This window comes from Orcinus orca, chromosome 3 (genome assembly GCF_937001465.1).
Source record: "Orcinus orca chromosome 3, mOrcOrc1.1, whole genome shotgun sequence".
Classification (NCBI taxonomy): domain Eukaryota; kingdom Metazoa; phylum Chordata; class Mammalia; order Artiodactyla; family Delphinidae; genus Orcinus; species Orcinus orca.
In genome coordinates, this window is record NC_064561.1 from 176,351,182 (window position 1) to 176,367,695 (window position 16,514).

The following is a 16,514-nucleotide window of genomic DNA, read 5'->3' on the forward strand; positions in this document are numbered from 1 at the left end:
TCGGGATTTCACGTCTACCCGAATTTCTGTGTCTCTGACTTAGAAGAAATAAATAAGTAAATGCCACCTTCAACTGTCTTTCAAATTCAGGGACACCATTAAAAACAGTCTCTATTCTTTTTGTACACACACTGAGTGACATCCAGGATTCTTAACATCCTACTTCATCATAAAATCCGACCTCATAAGAACACACACACACACACACACACACACACAGAGCCATACATACACCTTCATTCGACCAGCTGTCTAAAAGAATTACTTCCCAACCATCTGGAGTAAAGCCTATTTCCTTTGTTCACATATTTTAACAACTTCTCTACATCCTTCTTATTTCCTTTAATTAAAGGGAATTACATATTGTTTTACATATGGAACTGTTTTGAGTTAATTTGGAGGAATCATAAAATGTCACATGGTTATGATTTAGAATTACTGGCCCAATAGGCTGTAAAGGCAGTCTCAAGAAATTTCAAAATATCATGCAGACCACAGTCTCTGGATCAGGTTTTAAAAATTATTTTAGGGACTTCCCTGGTGGCACAGTGGTTAAGAATCTGCGGGCCATTGCAGGCGACACGGGTTCGATCCCTGGTCCAGGAAGATCCCACATGCCACGGAGCAACTAAGCCCGTGCGCCACAGCTACTGAGCCTGCGCTCTAGGGCCCAAGAGCCAAAACTACTGAGCCCACGTGCCACAACTACTGAAGCCGGCACGCCTAGAGCCCGTGCTCCGCAACAAGAGATGCCACCACGATGAGAAGCCCGCGCACCACAACAAAGAGTGGCCCCTGCTCGCCGCAACTACAGAAAGCCCGCGTGCAGCAACGAAGACCCAACGCAGCCAAAATAAATAAATAAATATTTTAATAAAGCTTAACAATATGTATTTTAAAAATTTAAACACCATTCTAAATAACTTCTAGGTCAGAAAAAGAGGAAATCATAACGTAAATGAGAACACAACAATAATAAAATATTACATATCAAAACTTGTGGGGAAAAAAAATGAAAGTGATACTTTGAAAGTTACATGTAGAACAAACCTGAAGGAAGGAATAAAAAGAAAAGCAGAAATTGATGAAATAGTGAGGAAGGAAACAGATCCAGAACAAAAGTTGATTCTCTGAAAAGACTAATATTTTTGACAATATGTCACAAAAGATAAACAGCATAAATTCAAAAATGTAGAAAAACAGGATATAATAATGTTATAGCAGAGATTAAAAAGAGAACTCTGTAAAAACGTCATACTATTAACCTTTAAAACTCAGGGGGAAAAAAAAATGGAACAGTTTCCTAGAAAAATAGAGGTTACCATAGTGGATTCAGGAAGAAAGAGAAAATTTGAACAATCCTATAACCATCAGTTACTGACCTAAAGGTCTGATTGGAGGAATTGAACTTACAATTAGCTAAATAACATTTAAAGCTTTTCCTAAACTGTAGCCATATCTACTAGAAGTTGTCATTCAAAATAGCTTTGAATAATAGCTCACATATTATATTGATATGAATGTTAGATGAATAAATGAGGTTCCAAAAGGGTCCCTAAGCTCTCTTATTGTTTTAGATTTTTATAACACCTGCCTTAGTCTCCTTTACAAGCATAGGGTGGAAAAGAAATCAAATGTTGAAAATCACCCAAACCACCTCACAGAATTTCTAGGTAGCCCATTCCTCATGGGCAGCCAGGAGGCAAAGGTGGGAAGCTCAGAAGCCCCTTGGAGAGGCCCACGGGGGGTCAAAAGAAGGATCATGAATAGCTTCCGGGTCATTCTAGAACCCAGCTCCCCTGATACATCTAGCTGTCCTCTTCTCTGAGCCCCACTTTCTTCTACTACAAAATGATGGGGACCACTAGCCTCTAAAATCCATTCCAGCTTCAAAACCCCCTGACAATTGTCCTCCTAGGTTTCTGAAACCTTCATACACACACACACCCCAAAAGCGGCATTAAATCCTATAATCCTTTCCATCAAAATTAAAGCCGGCCTTCAGGGGCTGACGCTTGTTGATGCTGAATGATTAGCACATGGGAGGGTCTTGATATCCTCTTCTTGGGCACCTATCTGAAATGTTTTTCAATAAAAATAAATTTTAGGTAAACAGAAATGCTTAGGGTTAGTGAACAGCATTCATTACAAACAAAAGCAAATTCACACTTAGAGGGTAAATCTGGGCTTGGCTTTGTAACTTCTTTCAGCAGAATTGACGCTGAACCTTATTTGCTCTGCTTGCTTCCTGGGAGCCCTGCCATGGAGAACAAACCTGGGCCAGCCTGCTGGAGGACAAGAAATCACATGGAGCAGAGACCAGCCACCCCAGCCAAGACCTTCCCAGTCCTGCCATCTGCAGCCAACCCCAGCTAAAAGCAAATCCAGCTGAGACTGGCTGAGCTGGGCCACCCTTAGCAAAATGTGACTGGTGTATACACCCATGAGGTTTCACAGTTATTTGTTATGCAGCATTGCTGTGGCCATAGATAACTGATACACTTACATGAAGAACACGTGGGACAATATACGATACTACAGTGATGGATAAGCATCATCACGCATTTGTCCAAACCCACAGAACGTCCAACACTAAAGGTGAACCCTAACGTAAACTGTGGACTTTGGCTGATTAGGATGTGTCAGTGGAGGTTCATCAGTTGTAACAAATGTACCACTCTGATGGGGGATGCTGACAATGGGGGCACGGGGCAGAATATGCCTGGGGGGCTGGGTAGGGGCTATATGGGAAATCTCTATGCCCTCCCCTCAATTTTGCTGTGAACTTAAAACTGCTCTTTAAAAAACTGTGTCCTTTTTTTTAAAAAAAATGAAAAAACAAAACAAATGAGCCTCTCAACTGCTTCTGGGCCCAGAGCAGCCATCTTGGTCAGTGGAGAAAGGAAGAGGCCAACACCTGTCAGCCTGCCCGTCCCAAGCCCAGGCTTTCCCAGACTCACTCCAGCTTCCCTGGTCTGGCCCCCTGGGCTCCCAGTCTAATTTGCTTATTCTCCCTTCTCACCCCCCTTCCCACACTTCAGAATGTGCAGCTAACACACTAACATACTGATACATCCCTAAACAGCAAAGCCAGGCTCCTTCTCTGCTGGATGACCCTCGACAGACGTATGGAGGCCTGAGGCCAGAATTCACTTTCAGTACCAACTAGCCAGTTCTAAGCGCATGCAAACCCATGAATACTGAGGCCTGGTAAATGCAGAAGGGGGTGTGAGTTCAAACTTGATTCTCATTTTAGGGAAAGGTGATTCCAAAGTTTATAAATCTTACTATGGCATTCAAAAAACCAACAAAAACAGAAACAAAACATTTCTCACGTATATGTCAAGTTAAAGGTCCCAGTCACTGCTACAAATCTATGAAACATTTAAGCCCCCCAGGAGCAAAGGGAGACACCCCCATACTGGGTCTGCAGTGTGGGCCTTCCTGAGCCATAGAGCAAATGGCTGGAGAGGCCTTCGAAAAACTTCAGCAAGAGGCCCTGGAATTTAAACATGCATGAGAAGAATTATATCAAGAAAGGAGTGGGAATTCCCTGGCGGTCCAGTGGTTAGGACTCCACGCTTCCCCTGCCGGGGGCCAGGGTTCAATCCCTGGTCGGGAAACTAAAATCCTGCAAGCCGCGGGGCATGGCCAAAAATCAATAAATAAAAATAAATTAAAAAAAGAAAAGAAAGGAGTACAATATTTTAAATTTAGCATAATTGGGCCTAATTTGGTACAAGAGCAGCTGTCTGACATTCAAACTGCCGTTCTGTAACAGTGAACACAGCACAGACACTTCCTTTGGTTTCAGTACTGTCTGCAGAGCTGTCAGGGCTGTAAGGCTGAACCTTGAGAGAGAAGTGAAGAATTAAGAAGAAGTGTGGTAGCTTCCATTGCCCCAGTGTCAGTGGGAACAAAACACGCATAAATGTACGAGACAGCAGAGCACACTTTGAATATTGCTGAAGAATTGTTTGACAGATATTTACAGGTTGCATATTCAATTACGCCATCCTTTTAGAGCAATAAATATTTTAGAAGACTGTGTTGAGCCACACCCGAAATTCTACAAACCTCAGGAGCCAGGAAAGAACACACCTTAAAACAAACATGATCCTTAGTTACTCCAACCAAACGAAACCTCTGTCAGCTCAGGAAAACTCTCTTCTTAACTGACCAGAGATCACCAGCTCAACAAAACCCTCCCCCCCGCAAAAAAAACATTTAGAGACATTTTTCTTCTGCGAAGCTGCTGCCGGCAGTACCTGTAATTCTATAGTTAATGCAATTACCTCTCTCCTCCAGCAAAAGCTCTTGGGCTCTCTGTAAGCTTTTTTACTGCTACTAATCATAGACCAGTCCCAAAGGGCTCCTGCCTCAGGGCCTTTGCACATGCTGTGCCCTCTGTCTGGAGGGCTCTTCCCGAGTTATCTTCTCTACATCTTTACTTGAATGTCACATGTCCTCTCAGATGACCACCCTACCTATATACAATTTCAGCCCTTAGTTTCTGAACACCTGGATTGTCCTCCCCAGCTCCCAGTGCCACTGGCTTGGCTAGGCATGGGAGGAAAGGTCTCCCTGAGGAGATGCCCTTCAGACCAGAACCTGAAGGCAGTGAGTGAATGGCCATCTGGGGAGGCACACCACAGCCCCAAGGTCGGACCCTGGCACGCTGAAACCACATTGTGTCCCGATTTCCTGTTTCTTAGCCGGCTGTTCCAGGCCGGCCTCTCATCAGCTAGCCCCGGGAAGCCTCTCGGGCTTTAGCACCCACATCATCCCGCACTGCAACCAACCACACGGCACTTGCCGCCACCCCCTTCGTTCCATCTGTCTGGCTAGAATGTCTTCCCACCACCATCTCCAAAAGGCTCCCCTTGCTGGGCTTCCAGAATTGTCCTCAGCTCCCTGCTTCCAAGACATTTGCTCTGCATTATTATAGGGCCCCTCTCACATCCTGCCTTTGGCAATAAGCACTGAGTACTATTACTATCTAAGCACTGGGTACTATTACTCTGAGTTCTTCCTCCACTAAAAGGCAGAGACTGTTTGATTCACCTTGAAGTCTCCTGCAGCGCCAAACGGTGCTTTGTACACAGTAGGTCTGCAATAACCACTCATTTTCCCATTCACTACAGGGTCATGTTTTGGACCTTGAGACACTTTATTCTTTCAAAGTGTTTCAGAATAGACAGAGGCTGTTTGATAAGAGCATCAAGAAGCCACTGGGAAGAACAGAAGCTCTCGCCTCACGCCTTCAAAGCCAAGAACCCAGTACGCTCTCCTTCTGATCAGAAGATAAAAGAACCGGGGGTCTTGCTGTTGGTGGGCCGAGTGCCATTTCTCCATCCAGATTTGGTGGGGAGCAGAAAGGAGACTCAAAGCAGAAAAACAAAGGGAGGCTCTTTCATCAAGGGCAAAAGCAGAGAGAAAAAGAGCTTTGCCTGGCCGAAGGAAAAAAGGTAAAAAGCTGGAGGATAGCTCTTCCGAGCAAGGAGAAGGTAGGTGAGTGAAAAACAGGACAAGACAGTGAACACGGCCATGTCAGAGCGCTGTGTGTTAGGGCATCTCATGCTCACAACCCCGGGAGGTTGGAGCTGCTGTCAGCCCTACATCACAACGGGTAAACTGAGGCAGAGGGGCGCTCGGAAGATGGAGCCAGCCTCCTCTGACTCTGCACTGAGGGAGGGGCTTTCCAAGTGGCCCAGAAACTCAGTCCGTCAGACCCAAGCCCCTTGGGGATGGTTTACGCTGTTCTCAGTGGTCTCCAATGCAGCTGTTTTCCAACTTTTATTTTTTGGCCCCAAAGGAAAAAACAAAGCCCAGCCCAGTGGAGCCTCAGAGTGGGGGCTGGGTGAGCCAGACCCACCCCTGCCCACTGGAGACCCCAGGCTGCCCGAAACCCGGGAGAGACCTACCCCACCCGTGTTCTTCCTGATGCTTACCGGGCCTCCTTTAAAGCAGCCCTGGGTACCTGCTTCAGCAAAGTGAGGTCTCACATAAGCATCTGTTTGTGAAAAGCCACCTTAGTAAAAGTGAAAGCAGAGCCTGCAGAAACAGCACCCACCGCCTGGCCACCAGAGGGAGGGCTGAGGTGCAGTCATTGCCGGGTGTCCCAGCGCCACCAGGGTGATCTGCCCACGGAGACCCCAGGTTAGCTCCCCCAGCCCTAGGGGCCTCAGGGCCGGCACCATCTGACACATCACACCAAGTGCAGAACCTTCCCCAAGTTCAAATGCTGTGTCAAGTTAGACCATACGTGTAGCAGCAGAAAATGACCCTCCCCGGGGCTCCTGTCTGCCTAAGGGCTCCTGTCTGCCTAAACCGGGCCCAGACCACAGTCGGGGGCGAACCAGCCGGCCCCCTGAGATAAACCAAAGGCACAGGGTCCCACCAGTTCCCAAGGAAACGCACATCTTTCTTATCAGGCGTGGGCTCCCGAGCAAAAGCACTTTCCCTCCCGATCTGTGCCAGGCTGAGGCTGCGGATCCCCCGGGGACCGGGGAATGTGACAATCAGGTGAGATCTCTGCCACTAGGCACACAGCACAGACCACGGGGACTTGGCCACCGTGGGCACCCTTTGGTTTTTCCCTCCAGCTGCTTTGGTGGGTTGTGTTGTGAGAGCCAGTTCCTCTCAAGCCAACTTTTTCTAAGTGTTTCTCATCGTCTCTGAGTCTCGCCCTGACTGATGCGTACCCCGTGCCTCTCCCCGCCTCCACGCCCGCCTGCCTTACCTGCTGGGCGCGCGCCCCTCCGCGGCCCTCCCCGGGGCCTGGCTCTCCGCGGTGACCGTGCAGACAGCCAAGTCGGACATCACGCTGGCAGGTCACCGCGTGGGTCACCAGGAGCGGCCGGGCGTGGGAGGGGGGAGGGTTACGGGTAAGCAGGGGGTCCCAGAGGAAACTCCGAACCCGGGGGGCAGGAACAAGCCGATCCGCGCTCGGGCGTGGAAGGGAAAGTGCAGGGGCAGCGCGAGGGCCGAGGACTGGGGACAAGTGGGGCTCTGGGCAGAAGGGCTCTCCCCGGCAGGCGAGCAAGGATGACGGTCAGAGGGGACCGAGGGTGAAGGGAACCGGCGAGAGGCTTCCAACCCGGATCCCGGCGCGGGCCCCAGGCAGGAGTAAGAGGACTCCGGGGGCGGGAAACGAGAGGGGGCTGAGGTGAGCACGCCGGGACTAGCGTTGGCCCCCGCGGCTCTGTGACCTCAGGCAGATCAATCGTGCCGCCCCACCCCAGCCCGGGATGGGCAGGCCACCCAGGGCTCCACACGTGCCCCACGCCCAGAGAGCGAGGAAAAGGGTTCACCGCGGGTGCTGGACAGAGTCAGGATCCGGGTGGCGCGGGCAATAGGAGGTACGCGGAGGGCACCCGAAACCTGCGGGGACGCTCGCTTACCCGGCCGTTGCGGTCGGTCTCCTGCACCTCCTCTGCGCTGGGCCCCCGCCGCACCAGCGCCCTCAGCAGCCCCACATCGTTGGCGCAGGCGGCGCGCAGGAGGGTCGCCGCCTCCGGGACGGCCTCCGGGACGCTCTCCGCGCTCACGGAGCTGTACTCCTCCTCGGCTCCAAAAGGGTAGAAGGAGTCGTCCGAGGCGATGCTGCGGGTGTCGGGCAGACTCGAGAAGTCCTCGTACTCCTCGAAGTCAGCTGGGTCCTCCCCGGCCTGCGCGTCCCGGGGTGGGGACGGCGACTGCGGGGACACGCGGCGCGCCCCGCCGCCCTCCGGCCCGGGCCCGGCCAGCAGCACCATGCTGGCGGCCGGGGCGCGGGCCGGGGGCCGGGGAGCTGGCCAGGAGCCGGGGACGCGGGGCGCGCACCGAGGTCACCGCCTCTTGTCTCTGGCGGCCCCAGAAAAGCAATGCTCTGCGCGCCCCAGCTCGGCGGAAACGCGCGCCCGGCGGCTGCGCTCCAGGACTCCAGTCGCTGGAGGCTGAAGAAAGCCCCTAAGGGGTGGGCGGAGTCGCGGGGGCTTTCTGAGCGCGGCCGGCTGGCGCGGGGGGGTGGGGGGGCGGGGACCCGGTGGGGGCGGGGCGGCCGCGCAGGAGGAGGCGCGCGCCCCGGGTCCCGAGCCCGCAGGCCTGATCCTGCCAAAAGTTAAGAGCGAAGCAGCGGCTCCTCGGCCCCGCGGGGACAGCGCACCCGACTGCTTTGCCGGGGAGCGGAGAAATGCACGCGCGAGAACCAGAAGCAATAACTACAGAACCCGAACGCCCTTGTGGCGGGCGGCCCCGCCTCTCCCCTCCGGCGGCCCCGGGGATGAGGGCGAAGGTAGGGGTCGGAGGACGCCGCGGGCTGAGCCTGCCCTGGCGTCGGGAACGCCCAGATCCCCGAGGCCGGGAGCCGCCCAGGGCGTCAGGCCTCCGGGCTGGGGTGGGGGAAGTTTTTCAGCGTCCGAGGCTCGGAGCCCGTTTTTGCATCTTCCCAGGAGTCTGGGCTCCGGGGCCAACTTCACTCCCGGCTTCAGACCCGGGCATCCCCGGGGCGCACTGGGCACGGAGGACAAGTGGATGCGTGGGAGGTGGTGTCCACCCCGGTGCCCCTCTGAACTGGGAGCTCCGTGCTGCCACGGGGTTGTCCCAACCCGGGGCGGGGCGTGGGGTGCGGGGGGAGGATTCGCGGAGTCCCAGGTCACTCAGAACCCGGACCAGCTGTCGCTTTCAGGTTACTCCTAGAAGAGCGTCCCTGGGCAGGTGTCCAGGAGCCTCTGGGGGTAACATTTGGGTGGGAAAGGGCGGCTCCAGGCCAGAAGGGTTCCCTCCTCCTTCACCCCTGGCCAATGTCACCGTGCCCTGGATCTGCGGAGTCGAGACGGATTAACTGCGTGAAGCCGAGACGGGGCGCTGACCTCGCGGCTGGCCGCCAAACCCAGAGAGCAGGCCCGCAGGCGACGGCCGTGGTCCCATCCCCGGACTCTCCCTGGCCGGCGCTTGGCCTCTCCCCGTCGGTCCCGGTGCAGGGGTTGAGGATTAGCTGCGGGGAGCCCCTGACCTCCTGGAGGAGGATGCACCGTGGGCCAAATCCTCGTTAGAAAGTCTTTGCGTGGAGGCGCGGTGTGAGGGCGCGCCGAGCCTGGGTAGGCGGTGTTGCATCTTTGACAGAAAGCATCGCAGATCCAGGGGCGGATGCGGAGACCACAAAGCAAACACCACCTCTTTCTCTCTGTCCCCTCTCCCTCCTTTCCTTCTTTTCTTTCCACCGCTCTTAATAGCGTGCCTGCCAGGTGCCAGCGCGTGAGAGGCCCTCGGGGTGCAAAGGTGAACCAAACCGGGCCGCCGCAGGCACTGGGGACAAACTAGAAGACCCCAGGCCCCGGGCGGGCAAGCTGAGGGCCACAGTGGGGAACGCGGTCAGAAATACCCGGGGTGGGCGGTGGAGGCCAGAGTGAAGTTTGAACTGCCTGCCGAAGGCCGCTTGATCTTGAGCCCCTGGCGTTACCCTGCGCTGGGCCGCAACTGCGGTGGTGATCGCGCCGGCCTCCAGTGTCCTCGGGACCGGCTAACGTGGCTTCCTGAGGCAGGGAGGGCCGCGGCCGGAGGACAGCAACTTCTCGTGAAGACAGTTGGACGCCTGAGCGAGCCCTGAGCCAGAAGCGAACTTGCGTGCACTGGCCTCCTTCTGTAGTCCGGGGCTTTCTCTCCAAAGCCCAAAATACCCCAGATCGTTGTTTGCTTTTTACCTTTTCCTGTAACTAGCCGTATTTACGTACCTTCCCACTTGGAATTTCCCCCTTTCAAAGTTGATGGCTGTTTTGGTGTTTCCAGAGGCCTGTTAAATGAAGTCAGGGGATTTACAAGTTGAAGTGACCAACACCCCCTCACCCCCAAGGTGGGCTGGGTTTGCTGGCCCTCTTTTTCCCCCAGCCAGTGCAGGGTACCGTGTGGGATTAAAGAAAGAACCCCAGTGGCCTGTGACAGGGCCCCGGCGGAGTTGGGGCAGTGGCCTTCCTGGCTGCAGTCCTGGAGTGGGGCACAGGGCACCCTCTTCTGGAGTGGGCAGCCCCTAGGTCCTCATCCCTGGTCACTTAGCAACAAAATTCAAGCTCTATCTTTAAAGTTCACCACTTCCTCCTTTCCTTCCTCAGAAATTTGGGTGCAAATAGCACTAAATGGTTTAGCCTTTAAAGGTAAACTTCTGAAACAGCCTGCTCCAAATAAGGACTCGTCATTTGTGAGTGATCGGGCTCCAGATCTAAACTGATTATTTTCTCTTTCAAAAATGCACCCCTTGGGGCTTCCCTGGTGGCACAGTGGTTGAGAATCCGCCTGCCAAGGCAGAGGACATGGGTTCATCCCTGGTCCGGGAAGACCCCACATGCCGCGGAGCAACTAAGCCCTTGTGCCACAGCTACTGAGCCTGCGCTCTAGAACCTATGAGCCACAACTACTGAGCCCGCATGCCACAACTACTGAAGCCCGCGTGTGCGCCACAATGAGAAGCCACTGCAATGAGAGGCCCGTGCACCACAACAAAGAGAAGCCCCCGCTCGCCGCAACTAGAGAAAGCCCGTGCGCAGCAACGAAGACACAATGCAGCCAAAAATAAATAAATAAATAAATCTTTTTAAATGCACCCCTTTTACCACAAAGACAAGAGAGTCTCAGTGTTATAAAAGAACATAAAATTAGGCATCTAGATTTTTTTGTAAAGTCAACGTTGCATATTATATGTACAAAATCTACATAAGAAGGTGAAGGTAGCTTATCAAAACTGCCAACACACTCAGGATAACTCTTTTTTTTAGAATAACTCTTAAATGAGTAACATTGTGCAAAACTGTATTTTATCCAGAACTGTTCAATTTCAATGAACTATTTTAATTTATGATTTTTTAAGTGTTGTATATGTATGGCAATTAAGCAACTTATTGATTTAGTTGAATAATTTGTCTTTGAGCCATTAAAAAAAAGATTCACTACTTTGTAGTTCTCAAAGAGGCCACCTAACTGTAACGCCTGTAACACCAGGAAGATCTTTCAAAATTACAAGCAGTGTATTTAAAGCTTGAAAACCAAATGCACCTGTAATGGCCTCCTCCCGCAAATATGTTTAGAAGGCAAAGTGCTGGGGGGGCAGGATGGGGGACCTAACGGTGGAGCAAACTCAAACCCTCCCCACTGCTCACCAAATAACACCCCACCCCTGGATCCAATGGCAGAGTGATTTGAAACACTTCACATTGTCTGGAATTTAGCACACAAATGACTGTTAACTTTCATTATTATTAAATTTAAAGTATCCATTCGACTTATCATATAAACTGCTCTGCAGGAGCTGCTTCTCCAAATGTGTTGCTCTATTTGCCAGAGAAGTAGCTCACGTGAGGTGAATGAGTAATGCTTTTTATTTTTTCTTTTGCAAGGCAGTGTAGCTGGGGATAAAGAGCAGATTGTGATATCAGACAGAACTGTCTTCCAATTCCGTCTCCTCCACTGCTGAGTTGCAGCCATAATAGTTCTAAATTTTGACTATTACTGGGTATACCAGTGTGTATTTGACCAATTTCCTAGTCTTGATATTTAGGACGTTCCCAGCATTTTCTTACTGTATCTGTAAAGAAAAAAAAACGTTGCTTGCCATTCCAGTTCTACAAAAATCAAGTCATAAGCCACTGCAGTCACCCACTGACAGGGAAATTCAGGATGGGGGGGGGGAAGAGGAAGCATTCTGTTCTTTGGACACCTGCCCCTAGATAGTTAAAATACACATCTAAAGAAAAATTTCAATGACCCCAGGTTCTTGCACCTTCCCATACAGAGAAAAGCACTAAAATCATTAATTTTAGGAGGCTGTTCTTTGTGATTAGCAGTGATCTTTTGATGTTCGACTCCATTTTCTTTTCCAGCAAAAAATTCGTATATATTCAGTCTCCCCCCTTACCTCTTTCAAAGCAGTACCTTGGAGCTATCTGAGAGGCTGTTTCCCAGACTGTAGTCCTCAGTAAGATCCCCGAATAAAACTTCACTTGCAACTTTTATGTTGTGTGTTTTTATTTCAGTCAACACATCCAAATGCATCCTTACTTGGTATTTTCTTGAGAGAACCTCCCACATCAGGTGGCTTGAGCATCTTAAACTTCAATATTTTCTTAACTGCTGTGTTCAGAATGGTAACCCGAAGTCTAGACTACTGGGGAAAAAATTCAAGAAATGTATAAAAACTGTTCTCAAGGAAAGAGACATGAGTCAATGGAGAGCCATACCATGATCTCAGATGGGAAATCTCGAATGAAAAGAAAATTGTTACTGAACAAAGTTCATGTGCCCAGCACAGAGTGAGGCCGAGTAAACCAAAATGTCAGAGTTTGGAGCAGAGAGAGGTTTATGGCAGAGCCAAGCAAGGAGAACGGGTGGCACGTACTCCAGAAACCTGAACTGCCTGATGGTTTTGGGGGAAAAGTTTGTATAGGCAAAATCTGGGGTGAGGGCTGAAGGGTATGTGACTTTCTCTGATCAGCTGGTGGTGAGGTAACAGAGCAGTTATCCAGGAATCTTGCACTCAGCCTGAAGTTGCCATCCTGCGCCTGGGTGAGGGCCTTGTTCTGCAGAAAAACTCAGAGGTGTTGCTACATGTATTCCTTGAGGAGTTCCTAGGACCCTGCTCCAAAGCTGCACTGTTTTTTCTTGACCGCTCCTCCTTTGTTTCTGCATCCCCTCCCTTCCCTAATTAGCAACTGTCCGAACCTGCCCTTTGGGACTCAGGGAAGGTCAAGGAGGCTGAATGAAGCCTATTTCCTACAAACAAGAAACGGGGGGGCACAGAAAGGACTTGTGCCTGGGAGCCTCACAGGGTCCTGCTTGGTTTCAGAACCTGCTTGTCTCCTACTGTTCTAGAAACCACCAAATTCCAGTGGAAATTCATGGGCTGAGGGTGGTGTAGACACAACCAAATTAAAGCAGATCTCATGAGATAATACACATCTAATAATTTCCTTTGTTGTTCTTTAAGCTTCCAGAGCTGGTTTCCGTAACAGCAACTAAAAGCACTTTAATTCTGCAAAAATAAATAAATAAAGCATATTTGAATCAACAACAGGGATGAGGGATAAAAGAGGAGTTTGGGACTGACATACGCACACTACTATATATAAAATAGATAACCAACAAGGACCTACTGTATAGCACAGGGAAATCTGCTCAATATTTTGTAATAACCTATGAGGGAAAAGAATCTGAAAAAGAATAGATATATATGTATGTATAACTGAATCACTTTGCTGTACACCTGAAACTAACACAATACTGTAAATCAACTGTACTTCAATTAAAAAAATAAAAATAAACAAAACAACAAAAAACGCCAAATGGGGGAAAAAATTAACTGTAGGAAAAACATTCATTGTGCCACCTGTTACAAGTGGTTGATGGCTGGAATATAGGGAGATTGCCTGCAAATCAAGAAGAAAGCACTGGGCATATCTATCCGTTTTGTTAACCCTGGTGAGTGGCAGTATAGCTTGCCAAAATGAAAAGGCCTGTTTCTTGCTTTGGGTGGTGATGCTGAAAGCTGGGCCTCTGTGCACCGGTGCCGAATCAGATCTCAGAGACAGAATTTTGGGTGAAGTAGAAAAGAATAGCTTTGTCAGGCAAAGGAGGATACAGTGGGCTCCTGCCCCGAAAAAACTATGTATCCCAACACAGAAGGATTTATTGAGGAGTTTTATAGCAAAGGTTCAAGGGTGGGGTTGCTGATAAGATTAAGGTGTGTGCAGGGCCTGCACTCCTCTAATTACCTGGTCTCAGGTAGTCTTCTTGATGAGCTTCTCTGGTTCTTTTCATGTAGCCTCAGTTGGTTTCTTGGCTTCTCTTCCCTTGATTAGCACCTGTTGAGTCTGCCCTTTGGAACTCATGGAAGGTCACGGAGGTTGGGGTCCGTTCCCTATAAATGAGAAAATGGGGGACAGAAAGAATTCCGTACGCAGGAACCCCACAGGGTCCTGCTTGGTTTCAGTGGCTGTGGACGAGGGCACCCCAGGCAGGCTTGGGGTCTGGACTGAGTGACGGCTGCAGTTAAAAGCAAAGAAAACTAGCCCAGTGCCTGGGGTTGGTGTCAAGGAAGAAAATGGGGGCTTGGGGAGACCCTGCGCTTGGAGGCTGAGACACTCTACTTTCTTGCTCTCACCTTCCTCTCATAAATCATCTTCAAGGATGGACTTCAGAGAAGCTCATCACCTCCTGAAGTTGGCAGCAGGCTCCTCCAGCTCTCCCCCTGCCCACGTGAGAAGTAGAAGTGCATGGGGGATGGGACTTTTCTTAGTCACTCTTTTTTAAAAAAACAACTTAAGCAAACCAAACATTTTTGGTTGGGAATTTTTGCAAATTTCCTTGAGTTTTTTGTAGTAAATTAAAAGTGTCCTGAAGTCCATCTACAGAATGGCTGGGCCAGATTACCCTTCTGACCTACTTAAAAATACAAGAAAAAGTCTCCTGTGTATTTCTGGGTCTCCCTGTTAAAGAGATTAGCAGGTCTTTGGTGCTAACTCGATTCAGTGGACAGCTGCGAGATCCCTGCCATTGTAATCTGGATTGGCGTAAACATTTAAGAACTTCATTTTCTTTTAGGAAGGATTTCTGCCTTTGTGATTAAATATTTGGAAGAAGTATATGCATGTGTGCATCTAACTGGCAGTTCTTCTGCCTTTTTCCTGCTCTTGATGGGAGTTAACGATAAAAGGGTATCAGTAGGGAAGCCATGTTTACTCCAAGGACAAAAGGCCTTGGATCCTCATCTGAATAAAAGTGGTTGGATTTTTAAGGCCAATTTAGGAAGTCATATGTGATGTGAAAAGCTATTAAAGGACCTACTGAACAGAAGGCTTCTCCACGACCCACCCTGGCCTCCCACCCTGGTACAGGGCAAACACTCTTTTCCCCATCACCGCCCCTTTGTTCATGCACCTATAATAGTTCCTATTACCCTGTTTCCCAAAATTTTTTGCAAAACTATTTTCCTTCTCATAAACTGAGAATTCACCAAATTCAAGGACCAGGTCTTATTGGTTTTGGGGTTTTTTTTTTTTTTAATTGAGGTATAGTTGATTTGCAGTGTTGTGTTAATTTCTACTGTACTACAAAGTGATTCGGTTATACATATATATATATACATATATATACATATATACATTATTTTTCATTTTCTTTTCCATTATGGTTTATCACAGGATATTGAATATAGCTCCCTGTGCTCTACAGCAGGACCCTGTCGTTTATTATTAATTTGCTTAATCTCCAGCATCTAAGAGGGCGTCTCAGCATCTTGATTGATGCTCAGTAGATCTCTATTAAATGAAAGAGAAGACACGGCATCCTAAACCAGGGCCCAGCTGTCTGTCAGGTCCTTCTGAGTTTAGACAAGATCAAGCACAGATCAGGAAACTGAATTTTCTTTAGCCACTTGCATGTCTAAGTCTTTGGATCTTCAGGAATTAAAAACAAACAAAAGAAAAAAAAAACATTATCAAAGGTAGGAAGACATAGGACCCTGGGGATGTCTGCATTCTGTACCGGCTTCTGACCAGCAGCGGTTCTCTATAAAGCCGGATTAATATCTTGCCATGTGTAACCACCAATCAGACTGCTGGGGGCACACGCTAAGGAGACTCGGGTCTCACCCAGTGCTGGTGGTCCTGCTTCTACAGGGGCATCTTGTGAAACAGGACGGATGGGGCGACACGCACGGCTCTGAGCCTGGACCCACGTGTCCTTAGGGCAGGGCTTTCAGGCCCCATCGCTCTCCCTAACTGAGCCTAAATTCAGTAATCAAAGCAAAGACTAAATCAGAATTTTAAAATGACTATGATGAATCATTCAGGTTGGCTTCCACCTATTCTTGGCCTAATTCTCCTGGCTGGATTTCGTGCCAGAATGTTCTCAGGGGGTCAAAGCTAAGGGCAGAGAGAATTTGGGCTGAATGTGCCATGCATGATGAGAGGATCACTGGGCAAATATTTTAAAGATGAAGTAAAAATTAATTCCCTGCCGTATTAGTTTACTAGTACCGTTGTAACAAAACATCACAAAGTGGGTGGCTTAAACACTCGGAATGTGTTCCCTCACAATTCAGGAGGCTGGAGGCCTGAGATCAAGGGGTCAGCAGGGTTAGTTTATTCTGAGGCTGCGAGGATCTGGTCCATGCTCTTTCCCCTGTCTTCTGTTGATTTGCTGGACATCTTTGGCTTTCTTTGGCTTGTAGAAGCATCAGCCCATGTCTACCTCCATCTGTGTGTGTCTCTGTATCCAAATCTCCCCTTTTTTTTAGGACACCAGTCATATTGGATTAGGGCCCATCCTAATGACCTCATCTTAACTAATTACATCTGCCACAACAATATTTTTAAGTAAGGTCACATTCTGAGGTTCTGGGGGATTAGGACTTCAACATATGAATTTTAGGGGTACACATTTCAATCCATAACCCCTGCCCTTGGAGGGCTTCCATTCTATTGGGAATACAAATACATGAAATGCACTGCATGTGAAACAGTATTACGTGCCAAGAAACAAAGATAAAG

At 49.4% G+C, this 16,514-nt stretch overlaps 1 protein-coding gene and 1 long non-coding RNA gene across 4 annotated transcripts in view; both read right to left on the minus strand.

The window, feature by feature from the left end:
• ANKRD33B (ankyrin repeat domain 33B) overlaps positions 1 to 7,949 on the minus strand; it is an 89,189-nt gene extending 81,240 nt beyond the window's left edge. For all 3 annotated transcript variants that reach the window (XM_004274487.3, XM_033436587.2, XM_033436585.2), the window contains exon 1: positions 7,404 to 7,949. In XM_004274487.3, coding sequence (XP_004274535.1) covers positions 7,404 to 7,757 — 354 coding nt within the window. In that variant the 5' untranslated portion in view covers positions 7,758 to 7,949. The remainder of the gene's footprint in view (positions 1 to 7,403) is intronic.
• On the minus strand, positions 855 to 6,879 carry LOC117203059 (uncharacterized). Its single transcript, XR_004485643.2, has 2 exons — positions 6,743 to 6,879; positions 855 to 6,013 (listed from the first exon to the last, which is right to left on the minus strand). It is a non-coding gene; the product is annotated as an uncharacterized LOC117203059 (long non-coding RNA).
• Positions 7,950 to 16,514: the final 8,565 nt, after the last annotated feature.